The sequence below is a fragment of the Tyto alba genome, unplaced genomic scaffold, assembly GCF_018691265.1.
Source record: "Tyto alba isolate M040663 unplaced genomic scaffold, T.alba_DEE_v4.0 Super-Scaffold_33, whole genome shotgun sequence".
NCBI classification, from domain to species: domain Eukaryota; kingdom Metazoa; phylum Chordata; class Aves; order Strigiformes; family Tytonidae; genus Tyto; species Tyto alba.
The window spans coordinates 17,411,961-17,424,978 of NW_024881308.1; the positions used below are offsets into that span (position 1 = coordinate 17,411,961).

The window sequence follows — 13,018 nt, forward strand, 5'->3', positions numbered from 1 at the left end:
CGCCGCGGTGTGTCCGCGGGGCTCCGCGGCCATAAACATCACCGAAACGGGCGTTCCCGGGGTGAGGCACCCCGCGGCCCACCCCCCCCCCCCCGCGGGCCGTGCAGGCTCGGACAGTGACAGTGACAGTGACCCCAGCGCCCGCCGCCTTTATTGTCGCCAACCGCCCCCGGCACAGCGGGAAGCGGGAGGGGAGGGGGCCAGGGGAGGGTTGGGGGGACGCGGGGTTCAGCCCCCGCCGGCGCTTCTGCCCCCGGCCGCGGTGGGTGCTCCTCAGCTCCGGCAGCGGGGGCGAGGGAAGGGGCGAAGGGGACGTTTTCGGTGCTCGAGGGCCCTTCTCGTCGCCCTCATCTCCACCCTCGGGGCTGATAGTGGACGTCTGCTCCAAGCAGCAGGAAATTCTGGGTGAAAAGAGAGAAAGCGCGGGGGCTGCGACAGGCCCTGGCAGCCGCTTTCTGTTGCAGGTGGCCGTGCACGCCAGCACCCGCCCTGTCTCCGGGAGGGAGGATGGGTGGGCACGGGTGGTCCTGCCAGCCCCTGGGCCTCCTCCGAGCCCCGTAAGGGCTCCAAAGACATTTCCCAGCCACGTCTCGCAATAACTATTCGGCATCCCCATCATGGCACCCCTCCGGCGCTTCCCCAGGGCCTCCCACAACAGGGGCTTTCTTGGCTCCCCAGGGCTTGGCCGGGCTCCTTCCACCCAGCCTGGCAGGCGCTGCCTGTCCCGCCGTGGGTAGACGTGTCCGGCGGCCACGGCCCCACGCTCGTACGCAGCGTCCTGGCCGGGGGAGGCTCACGCTGCTGCAGAGCCGCGGGCGCCATCAAAAGCGCCGTGGGGAATTCAGGGCCCGGGTTTAAGAACTGGAGAACGACGCGGTGCTGCCCCAGGGGCGCAGAGCCCAGCTCCCCCCCGCCCCGTGCAGACGGGAGAAGCGGGGCTCTGGTTCGCAGCCGTGCTGCTGGGACCCCGGCTGAGCCCACCCTCCCGCCCGCCGCCCCCCGGCACGGCTCGGGGAACAGGCTCTGCATGCCGTGAGGGCAGGCGGGGGGCTCGGGGGGCACGGCGGGCTCCAGCCAGGGCTGGCTGCTCCCCTTCACTCACCGGGTGAAACCTCACGAGGATATTGGAGAGCTGTATTCTGTCCGGCAGCGGCAGAGGGAAACCCTCAGCTAACCTGTCTGGAAACGACAACACATGTGGCCTCATTGAGATGGGAGCAAGAGGGAGCACGGGCCGTGCAAAGCAGGCAGCCACCTCCTCCCCCCGGCCCTTTCTTCGCCCCCACAGCTCCCGGGGTAGGCAGAGGAAATTCCTCCCAAGCTCCACAGAAGGGCTGGGGGCTGCAAGTTTTGCCGTGCCACCCCCCAGGCCCTCGGCAACCGCCAGCCCCACTCTGGCTCGGATTGCTGGGGAGTCATGAGAAGCAGCGAGCGGGGGAGAGGGTCTGGAAAGCATTAGGATGTGCGTCGTGCTCATTTTTTCCATTGTGTTCACTGCTGGATGCATGTCACAGTGCCGAGAGGCTCCCGCACGCCACTGCCTGCCTCCGCCGGGCGCTTTTACTGCCGTCTCCTGCACTTGCTGCAGGCTCTACCCACCGATCAGGCTTGGCAACAGGGAATTAATTAGTGAGCTGGGCCTGCTCGGATGCAGCGACCTGGCTGGTGACTACACCAGCACCCCCATTCCCCCCAGCAGGTTCTCACCATTAAGACGTGGGAGCAGTATATTGGAAGCAAAGACGTTCATCATGGACTGCAGCATTCGCACCTGGGGAGTGGAGAGAGGGGGAAGGAAAAGAGCTTTAGCCTGTGAAAGAGCAAGTGACCAGGCACTGGAGGATAATTAGGGAAAGAAAAAGAGATGGGGAGCTGGGATGGGCACCCACTTCACCAGAGACCAGTGGCTTTGTCTGGCCATGCTGGTGGGGTAGGAAGTGTAGGGGTGAGCAAAGCAACAGCATCTGGCTCTGCATCCTCTCCCAATCTTGCAGGCTGAGGCAGGAGGCATCTATAGGGTCATTGTGGGGTCCTGGGTGCACCCCCAGGTCCCATGTTGAGGGGCAGGGGGGAATGAGCCCTCTCCTCCATGCTGCGGGCTCTGGTCACGGTCAAGGATAGCTTACCTGGAAAGTGCCGACATCCGAATGCTTCAGGGAGAGCTTCATCCTGCGCAGAGACAAGCGGTGCTGTGGAGGCTGTCCCAGTGGAGGGAGCGGTTCCCACCCCGGTGCCACCCATTGATGGCTGTGCAGATCCCTCTCCCTCCAGCCCCAGCTCATCCCCTCGGCAGCAGGTCCATGTCCCCGGGACCTTCCCACCTCACCCCTGTCACGGGAGCCCCGAACAGAAGCACCCCCAGGCACCCGCTGCGCTCGGGGCGCGGGGCGAGCGAAGCCCTGCGCCGCTCCCCCTCCGTACCTGCCCACCTTCAGGCTCCCAACGATGTGGCCGGATTTCACGTCGATGACGGCGGACACGTTGCCTGTCTGGGGAGAGAGCGCAGAGCTCCGGCAGTGCTCACCCCACCTCACCCCACACCAGACACCCGGGAGAACGGCTCCGACCGGCCGAAGGGCGGCGGGACCGCAGCATGTCTGCACGCAGCATTAAACATGGCATTTGCCAGCTCGGGGATTTTTCTGTTGGGGACACCCCACTACACCAGGACTGGGCTGGTTTCAGCCAGCGTCCGGCACCTCCCTGGCAGGAGCTCGGCGGCGATGGCTCAGCACTGTGGAACGCAGCAGCAGGATGGTGCACAGCTCCAGATCCCATCTTTGCCCCGCTGGGATGCGGGGGGGAGCTCACTAACGCAGCGCGTCAGCTTGAGCTGTGGCTGCAGCCAGAGCTGCCCAGCCAGGGCCACCGTCACTGCCGCAGGCTGTGCCCGAACTCACCAGGCTGAGGAGGAAGAGTGGAGCCAGGCTGGAGCTGGGAAGGATGGCGTAAGCCTGGACATCCACGACAGGCTTGAGTGAGAGCCCCCCTGGTCCGATGTCCAGGAACGGGGCAGAGTGCGTGGTCAGCCTGAGCTTCATCAGCATGTCCGGGTACATCTCCTCCAGCTGCAGAGGAGCAGGGAGAGGGTAGGGACAGCAGCACAACCCCCCTTCCTGGGGGACTGCACCTTGCACGGAGCGAAGCCTGGGCGCGGCGGCAGCTCCAGGGAGGCAGGGCTGGGCCACTCGCCTGGGGAATGAAGGCCGAGAAGGTGGAGGTGTTCAAGTGGAAGCCGATGCCCTGGGGGATCTGCGGGGGGAGAACAGTCACGCTGGGGCGATGCGGCATGGCCGAGCCCACGGCGAGCTCAGCCCGCCCGGCCCCACGCTCTGCCGTGCCCAACAGCCCCACGGCCCCCAGCGCTCAGCCTCCGGGCATCGCGGGGAGAGTCCTCCAAGGGCACAGGTTGTGACCTGACATCCTCTGCAAATGCACCCCGCTGCCCAGAGGTGTGGGGGGCAGCCCCGTCCCGCTGCGCTGCTCACCATGGAGTCCGTGATTTCGAAGACCAGTGCCCCGGCTGCGTGGTAGGCGAGGCTGGCTGTGTTGAAGAAGTAGCTGGAGGCCCCGAAGTAAACCATGCGGTCGTGATCTCGGGGCAAGGCCAGCGCCAGCGGAGGGAAGGGGACGGCGGAGCGGTGGAGCAGGGAGAAGAATTCGCCCTGGGAGGAGGGAGAGAGGGGAAGCAGGGGAGCAGAGGGTGGTGGGACTCCCCCGCTGACACGGGCTGGCAAACAGCGTTCGCAGGAGGGACCAAAACCTGGTTCCTCACCCGCCTGTGCCGACGGCGTCAGGCAAATCAAGGTTTCCCAGGGCAGTCTCTCACCTTCAGGTTTGCGTCCAGGGACTGGGCGGTAGTAGTCGGGGGTGCCACCAAGGAGTAATCGATCCCAGCCTTGGCATCTATCCTGGCTGTGACTGTAAAACAGGAGGCAGATGAGCGAGAGGGAGGTGGCACGGGAAAGCCGGGAGCAGATTGCCGACATCCAGGCAGTGCCGTGCCCTGGGCTCAGTACCAGCTTCTGTTGAGAAGCAAAAAACCTCCCGTTTCCCTCCTGAGTGTTTCTCAGGCATGCAGACTGACTCCTGGACCCAAGGAAGGGTCTGGGTGCCCTGGCTAAGGCAGCCCATGCCCCCACCAGCGCCGGGGCCCGGCCCGCGGAGGCTGCGTGCCGATGAGCCGTCTCTGGGCTGGACAGGGTGCACAGTGACACGGTTCTGCTGACGCTGTGTTCCCCAGCTCCCAAAGTGGGCGCAGAAATACAGGGAAAGGGGGAGCAGGCACCAGGTACAACATTGTCCTCGCAGCTGGGAAATGTGAGGAAGAACGGCTCCTAAAACCCCGCGCAGCCCCCGGCCGGTACCTGGCAGGGTCCGGAGGTAAGGCTGGAGCTCGCTGTGCACAGACGTGACCACGCTCTCACAGACCTGCGGGCAAGAACGGCAGCGAAGCTGAGCAAAGGCAGCTCTGCCAAGGGGGCCTGTTCACACCCCCCGGGTCAAAGCCGCCGCCGCACACCCGGCTTTGCTGCCCAGTGCCAGTTTTACCCTTTGCAAAAGCCTGTTTAAATAAAAGAGCACAGTGACGTTTGTCTCGACTCATCAGACAGCACATCAGTTACGCGTGCAAGACGCAAGCGAGGTTTATACCTGCAAACACCTGCTCGCAGCAAGGCTCCCACGTGTAGTTCAGCTGCATCAAGGCCCTTAGAAGGAATCTCACATGTGCCCTCAGACTATTCCTACAGCCCGTGCTGGAATGAATGGTGCTGAGCAGCCAAGACTTGGCTGAAGCAGAGCAAATGAAAGAGTTAATGCACCCCGCAGGGGCAGGAGCATGAACTGCACAGACAAGGCAGAGCTATCCTGAGTTCCTGCAGCTCCCTGCTGCCAGGACAGAATAGAAAATCCGTCTGCCGCTGTCATCCACAGGCAAAGCCTCGACGTTACTGGGGGATTTAATTGCAGGCGTAACACTAGCCAGGAAACGTACTGCAGGGCACGGTCCTGCAGCCGGCTCAGCGAAGCCGCAGAGCTCTCCTCCAGTGCTTTGCCCATAACGGCACGGAAACCACCAGGCAGGATCAGGCCGTCTGGCTGAGCGGGCACGCAGCCCGCAGCAGGGCACAGAGCTCCGGAGAGCCGCGACCACGCTGACAGCAACGCAGCCGCTGGCTGGGCCGCGCCGGGGAGGAGGAGGAGGGACAGAGCCCTGGGCATGGCCTTATCCACAGAGGGTTGCTGCTCTTCCCTGTGCCCAGCCAATATTCATCTGTCTGTGCTGGAAATGCCCCGTCCCTGACTGGGAGGACGGGGCTGTGGACAGGCAAACGCAGCCCTGATCCCAGTGACCGGGTGCCCCTGGCACTGGGGGCACGAGGACTGCCCAAGCGTGTGCAGAGAGAGCAGGAGGCAAACACGGGCTGCCGGGGCTGGGTCGGGACCGGGTTGTGCCCCGGGGTCCCGGTGCAGTACACCCTCCTGCCCCTCGACCCTCGCCCTGCCTCACGCATGGAGAAAGATGCTGAAAAATGGGTCAGAGCGGGCTCGGAGGGGGCATTGAGGGCAGCAGAGGTCCCCTTGGAGTCCCAGCGCTGCTCTCCTTCCAGGAGGCAAAGCAACAGGAGCCCCAGCTTCACTCCTGCTGCCAGCCCATCTGCTGCCGCAGCTCCCGGGGGCCTCGGGAAAGCCACAGCCTGGCACCAGGAATAGTGCCCGGGCAGGATGGGACCTGCTGCGGGACCGGGATTTGCCTGTTCTCCAACTGCCTCCTTCCCGAGCAGGGTTCACATCCAGGGAGGCTGTAACTCGTGCCAGTTAGCCTTGTAGTAATTATTGCTAACAGCTTGTTTCCATGTCTCGTTGCAGGTCTCCTGCATGTTGGCTTTTGTACTGGGCGGCCGGTACTGGTGCCTCCCTGATCCACCCCGCTAAAACCAGACAGCAAGTGTCTGAAAACCAGAAATGAGATTTTCTCCCCCAGTGCTCTCCAAAGCGTGCAGGAGTGCAGCCACTTAAAGGACAGTTCTGATCACATTTGCTCTGTTACAGCGAGTTTGGCCAAGGCATAAGATCTAATTAATTGACCACATGGAAGGAAAAGTCTTTGTTAATTAGGAACCAATTACGCTGGACTTTGGCAAAGGCTGCAGGTTTCAAATTCAGCCTGAGCCACACAATGCTACAGAGGCTGCAGGTAGTGATGCCCATGCACCTGGTTTTCACCAAATCAGCAACACGTCCATGCGCTCTGGCTCAGTTAAACCCCTCCGTGTGCCCTGATCCTTCTAGCACATCGGCTACAAGCGAGGGCTAAAGAAAACCCCAGAGCTCAAGAAAACCCCCAGAAAACCCCAGAGCTCTGCCCTCCTTTGCTCACGTACCTTGCTCTCCAAGATCTTCCGGAATACGGGCTCAATAGCGTTATGGAAGAGGTTGTAAAGCCATCTGCAGAGAAAAACAGAGGAGAGGCTGCCTTTTCTAGCTCAGAGGCTGCTGCTGAAGTATTTGCCCAGGAAAAGGAGACACTAGAGATGAGGGACACTGGGGAAGGTCATTCCCGTACCAATTTGGCACCTGGCTTTGCCTCAGGGTTTACATTTGCAAACCGACCTGCTTGTAAACCACATGCACACAAGTCTAGTGACTGCCTTAAATCCCCCCTTAAATGTGCAGCCACAGCAGGATGGATTCAGGCCAGATTTAAGCTCATTCAGTTGCACATCTGGATGGGAATTACATCACAAGGGTCCAGAGCCAGCTGACTCGTGCTGTGCCAGCGCAGGCAGCGCACAAGGGACTGCAGATACACCAACATCTTGCACCCTGCACCAGGGCCTGGAGGCCACGGTCCCATGGCAGACAGGCTAACACGCAGCGCTTTTGGGCCTCAGAGTGAAGTTACGTACCCAAACTTGCCCGAAAAGTGTACCCGGACTTTGGAGATGTGGGTGCTGCAGGCAGAGGTGTCGATGGTGGGTTTCCCAGAGGTGTCTCTGCCCAGCTGCAGGTTGATTTTGATATAGACATTCTCCACCTGCAGGTCAAACGAGCCGTGGTCCCGGCTGCAGGGAGAGGAGGTGAGAAGGGGACGTTTTTCAATGGCGAGTCCTGGTGAAGGGACCCCAAATGAGCTTTGGGATGGATCTGTCTAGCTCAGGCTCTCTCTGTATTGAGCGCCCAGAGGAGACCAGGAAAGTTTCTAAACTCAAGGAAGCCAAATTTCCCTGGAACATAAACTAGGAGAGGTAACCTTTAACTAGAGAGGCTCAAGAGCAAGTAGGGGAGATGGAGGAGAGGCAGGAGAGCTGATGCACAGCTCCTCCATCCTCCACCTTGCTCTTGCCTCCCACCCTGTTTCATCCATCTCGGTGGCTGCACGAGTGGCAGCGACCTCTGCCCACCCCCGCTCCCAGCTCAGGTCTGTCCCTGCGGGTGCTCAGGAAAGTGCCCCCCAGTGCAAGCAAGTAGGAGGGACCAGGTGCCACAAGAGGGGAGATGGCTTTCACATTGTTTCCCCAACCACTGCCTGGCCAGCTCCAAGGGCTCCCAGCATGGAGGGAGACCTGGGTGGGCTCCCCCGGGGCGAGGGGCTCCCAAATGTGCATCGGGATACAGCGGCTGCAGCCTGGCTGCGGGAAAGACAAGTCAGGGCATCTGCAGAGAACAAAGCAACAGCTGCCCAGACACGAGGGAGAGGAGAAAAAACCTGCCCAGACCCAGAGAGGGAGACGCAGAGCAAAGTGCCCGAGCAGGAGGAGGGGAGCTGGGCACACACATGAAGTAGAGCTTCACCCGCCAGTTCCCATCCACCTCGGCGAAGGCGTTGGAGATGGAGACCTGCAGGCCCACGTTGGGGACCAGGGAGATTCGTGAGTACGGCAAGTGGAAACTGCGAAGGTCCAATCTAAAAATCAATAAATAAGAGAAAAGTCACATTACAGGGGTGCCTTGCTCCTAGGCACACGGCTGGGCCACCGCGCTGGCAGCATCCCCAGCTCCCATCCTGCCACAACAAAGCGATGCCTGGCAGAGATGTGCAGAGCAAAACAGGGTCCCTGCAGCCACCCAGCCAGCAGCTCAAAACCCCACGAAAACCTGCACGGTGGGAGCAGAGAGGCACAACAGGGCAGCGAGGAGCTGGGATCTCTGCAAGGCCACCTCCACCACCTGGGCTTCGATTGCGCAAAATCCGCCCGCACCCCGAGTGCCAACACCCCTGTTCCCTTCTTCCCCTTTGAGCAGGGGGGCGAAGCAGGAGCGTCTCTGCCTGCACTGAGGACAGGGCCAACATCTCAGGGAGCTGTGGAGGGGCCAGGACGGTCCTCACTGCTCCAGGGGCTCCCTGTCCGTCCCCCACCCCTCCTGCCCCTCATGTGGGTTGGGGTGAGCTGCTCTGGGGTGCTGGCAGGGCTCACCTGGAGAGCTCATAGTTCACCTTCCCCACGTGCCGGATGCGAAAGTCACCCGAGATGTCCGGCAGCTTCAGCTGGGCCAGCTCCTTCTCCAGGACCACGATCCCCTGCTGATGGGCTGCAGGGGCAGAGGGAGAGCGTCACCGCCGCACACCTCCCGCGGGAGCTGGGAGCGGGACCGGGCACACAGCGGAAGGGTTAAAGGAAACATTCAGGCGATGCCCTGGCTGCTTTCCACCTCCCCAGCTATCTTTAAAGCTAATCTGCCCTGCAGGCACACGGGCAAGGCTGCCTGACAGCCAGGCTGCCTGACGTCTGCCCCAGGGGAGGTGGTGGCCAGGCACAGAACGTGGGGAGGGGTCCCAGCCCTGGCTCTCGGGGCTGGGCACGGTGCGAGGTGTGCGGGGGGGGTCCCGGGCACTGCGCTGCTCCATGCCCAGCACCGTCGGGCAACGCCGGATGGAGCCCACGGCCCAGGGAGCAGCGCGGCGTGAGCGGGTGCCGCATTCCTGCACCCGTCTGGGAAGGGGAGTCACGTCCTCCTCTCCCGCACGGCTGGCAGAGCTGCCGGGTAAATGAGCTGTTTCTCACCGAGTGTATTTCAATCCATAACAGCGCTCCGCTGGAGCCGGGGCTCTGCCTGCCTCAATAAAACCAGCACGGGGCCCATCCATCTCCGTCACCACCCCCCCTGCAGCTCCCCACCTCCTCTCCCCCCCCAGTTCACAGCTCTGGGGCTCCCGGCTCGGCTGCCCGCACACGTGCCATGAGAACGGGACCCCCTGCCCTGCCAGCCCTGCACCTCCCCCGACACCGCCTGGGTGCAGCCCCCCGAGACCCCCGCAGGGCCCTGACCTTCTGCAGGGGCTCCATGGCAGGGGGGGCAGATGGGTGCATCAGTGGGAAGCCCCAGGAGACAGTGCATTCAGCACCCGTGGCCAAGGATCCCCCCACCCTGCCCCAGGACCCTGCGCTCTCCCAGCGGGCGCCCGGCTCCGCGCCTCAGCCACCAGCACATCTGCAAGGAGAGAAATCAGAAGCCGAACCCACCATAGTCCAAGCCCGCCTGGGTGATCCTCACCACAAAGCCGGGGTTGGTGGCCCCAGCCAGGGCCAGGCACAAAGCCAGAACCCCCCAAGCCACAGCCAGGCTCTGCGCTCCCATCCTGGCGGCTCCACAGTGCCGTGCTGCTGCCGGGCTCTCCCGGCCCACACCGCCTTTATATCTGTGCCAAAACAGGAACCGTGGGTGAGGGAGGTGTGTGGAGCCACTGCCACAGCCCTTGCAGCGCGTCCCCAGGAGCCCCAAAGCTTCCTGCTGGGCCAGCACCCTGCTCCCCTGCACCAGTGGCACTGTCACAGTGGCATGGCACGGCGCACTGGCACCTGGCGGCACAGCCAGGGCCTCTCCTCGCAGCCGGGCAAGGGCGAGCAGCCCCAGCCTGGAGCCAAGAGCTCGGTTTCCAGCGCCCCATCGGGTGCGAACGGTCCTGGCTCGAGGCAGCAGCGGGGCCTGAGCAAAGCAGAGCTGCTGCGGGCACGGGCTGGGCTCCGCCGGCTGCCTTCGCTGGGGCTCTGCTCTCCCCACGTGTTCTCACTGCATGCTCCCCTGCATGCCCTCCCTGCGTGTTCTCCCTGCGTGTTCCTGCTGCGTGTTCTCCCGGCATGCTTTCCCTGTGCCCAGCAAAATCTGGGAACAGCCCAGCTGCCCCCGAGCCCTCTGCCAGCCCCGCTGCCCCCCACCCCATCCCACGGGGCTCGGGTCAGCGCCGCGCTCCTGGGTGTTAGCTGACACTATTGCGACACAGACAGGTTGTAAGCAGAGCAGCCTTGGGTCACAGCAAGGGCTAAAGAAAGCACATTATGCTTTCTCACCCCATGCAAGCAGACCCTGGAGCACCCCCACACCCAGCATCGTGGGCGAAGGGGCTCCTGCCCAGGCAGGGTGGCTGCAGCAGGGTTCAGGGGGCAACTAAATTAGTGGGGTACCCCATGCTTCCAGCCCCTGGCTCCATCACAGAGCAGCTGTGCAGGGGGGACACAACCAGCGCACTGGGAACAAGCCTCAAAGACAAAACTTCTGGGGCCCTGACACGTCACAGCCTTGGGCTCACCATGGCTGAGGTGGGTGCGGGAGCTGGGTGCAGGCAGGCAGGGGTGAGCGGGGGGCACCCCAGCAGGGAGAGCGGGGCTGGCTGCAGGATGGAGGTGAGGGAAGAAGAAATGATTTACTTTCATTTCCCACTGGGGAAGCCGCAGGACCGGGCACAGGAAACCCGCAGGAGCTGATGCAGGCAGATCTCATGCAGGATCCAGGGAAGTCCTGGTTGCCAGAGGCAACATCCCTGAACCAAGCGCTTGTGAAACGCAGCTATTGCTCAAGCACGGCCGCCGGCATGGCTGTGCTCAGGGCACTGCGGCCCCCGGAGCCCGGGGTGAGGGGGGCCCGGGGTGTCTGTGCTGGAGGAACCTGGCACGTGGCGGATCGGGGCTCTCGGCTCCACTCTGCCTTCCTCTCCCCGAGTTTCATCCGGGGGCACTTCCAGGCTGTGTGGCAAACACAGACAAACACCCACCAGACCTGCATGCGTGGCTATGGCTTTGGGGATTGGCACCGCAGCCCTCTCGGCTCCAGGGCAGGAAAACAAGGACACAGCAACCCGGCAGGTCTGGTGCTGAGGGTGCCTGCCAGAGAGGGACAAACCGCCCGGGGAAGAGCCATGTCCCACGGACACCCAGACAGCATCCACAGACTGCGATCCTCCCATCAGTGCCAGCCCTGGATCCATCCCCGGGAGCCAGGAGCTCATTTTGCCCAGAAAGAAGCCAAAAGCAGAGGGGAATGTTAAAAGGCCAAATCCCCAACTTCCAGCCTCCACAGTGCCATGACCTTGCTGCTGCCTGCTGTCAGCACTTTGCTGGGTCTTGCTCAGTGTGGAGGAGAAGCTAGGCAACCCCTCCTGTCCATGACACCACATCTCAGCAGAGCTGTTTCGAAACAGTATTTAAGACATTCAGGATGAGCATTGAGGAACCAGAACCTCTTCCATGAGGAGAAATGAAATTTCACAGGGAGCAGCAGAGAGAGGAAGCAAAACCAGAAAGTCTTCCTTCTGGGTTTGAGCAAATTTTCAAGTTGAACTGAAAAACCCCTTCAAACAGCATGAACCTGACCAAACACTCCCGTGTTTGGCAAGAAACAGCTGAAACCACATCTAACGCTCGATACGCGAGCTGGTCCCGGCAGTGCTTTCAGCAAGGGATGACAGCAGGGAGTTGGGCGTGAAATCCTGCTCTGCCCTACCTGACCCTTCCAAGCAGAAAAGGCTTTGCCTGACAGGCGGCTCCTCCAGTCCCGGGAGCACGGGGGCTGCTCTGCTGGGGAAGGGACTGGTCCCCCTGGGGCGCCTGGAGCTGGGCTGGGGTTTGCTGGGCTGTACAGGTGGGAAAGGGCCATGGTCAGACGGGAGCAAGAGGCCAGGAGAGCAGGGAGCTGCAGGAGGGCCTCTCCCGTGCTGCCGGCTGTCCCCCGCCCAGGGCTGTGGGTCAGGACAACCCCCCCCGCTGCTGTCCCCAGGCCACCCCCCGCTCCCCAGGTCAGGGCCTCCTCTGGCCCCACACGCTTCTCAGCATGTGCGGGCAGTTCCCGATCCTGCCCACAGCTCTTTCCGCACCTCCTGCGTGACGCAATGGCCCAAACCACCCTGCAAGCGCGTGCTGGGGCTCCCCGGGGGGACCTCGGCGGTTGGGCTGTGGCTCTGCTCCATCCAGAGCAGCCGCCAGCTTGGGACTGCTGGGCTCGCTGCCACCCCGAGCCCCTTCCCGGGTGAGCCCCGAGCGAGGGCTGGCTGCACCCCAGCTGTCCCTGGGATGGCCTCTGGCAGAGGCAGGGCAGCGCGGCAGGCGTTACTGCTCCTTGGGCTGCGAGCGAGGACACCCAGGCACGTTTGCCTTCTGCAAGGAAATCCGTCCGCAGCCGCTTCTTGTGGTGCCGCAGCCGCCCCGGGAATTCCCCAGGGCCTGGGCAGCACGTGCCGCTGCCGGAGGCATCGCTGCTGCCGCTTCCAGCTTCCACAGCAGCTGCGGGGCAGAGCTGGGGGCTGGCAAACACTGCTGGGGAAAGGCAGGGGAAAACCCGGGGCAAGGAAAGCGAGAGCAACCTGGCTGGTTTTGGAGGGAAGTTGGAAAAGAGAAGTCCACAACCAGAAATAAAACCTCCCCCTATCCATTTGAGCCAGGACAAGTTCACTGCCACCAGCAGAACCAGGCTCTGACCAGGACCTGGGGCCACCATGCCTGTCCCTGCACCCGCGGGGACTTCGCCCAGAGCTCAGCGAAACACTGTCGGCATCGAGATGCAGGGGAGCTCCCATGTGTGCGGGGCCGCTGCCAGCCTGGCACTGCCCACCGCCACCTGCAAGTCCCTGACAACCTTTGATCCAGCAGCATCTAACAATACAGCCGGGGGACACGCAGGGGCTCCTCCGCTGTTGTTTTCCCAGCTGCAGGATCGGCGTGACCCGGCCCCGGCGGTTCCTGGAGCCGGGAGGGCTCTCCGCCAGCGCGGGGTCACTGCTGACGCCAGCCCCGACTGCTGCATC

General features: G+C 62.9%; 1 protein-coding gene across 1 annotated transcript; it reads right to left on the reverse strand.

The window, feature by feature from the left end:
• Positions 1 to 129: 129 nt before the first annotated feature.
• On the reverse strand, positions 130 to 9,599 carry BPI (bactericidal permeability increasing protein). Its single transcript, XM_042801136.1, has 15 exons — positions 9,468 to 9,599; positions 8,421 to 8,535; positions 7,781 to 7,909; positions 6,912 to 7,067; positions 6,387 to 6,450; positions 4,368 to 4,431; positions 3,830 to 3,921; positions 3,489 to 3,665; positions 3,193 to 3,252; positions 2,901 to 3,068; positions 2,422 to 2,489; positions 2,127 to 2,169; positions 1,708 to 1,771; positions 1,103 to 1,179; positions 130 to 401 (listed from the first exon to the last, which is right to left on the reverse strand). The coding sequence occupies exons 1-15, from the start codon at positions 9,580 to 9,582 to the stop codon at positions 348 to 350; spliced, it is 1,446 nt and encodes a 481-aa protein (XP_042657070.1). The 5' UTR covers positions 9,583 to 9,599; the 3' UTR covers positions 130 to 347.
• Positions 9,600 to 13,018: the final 3,419 nt, after the last annotated feature.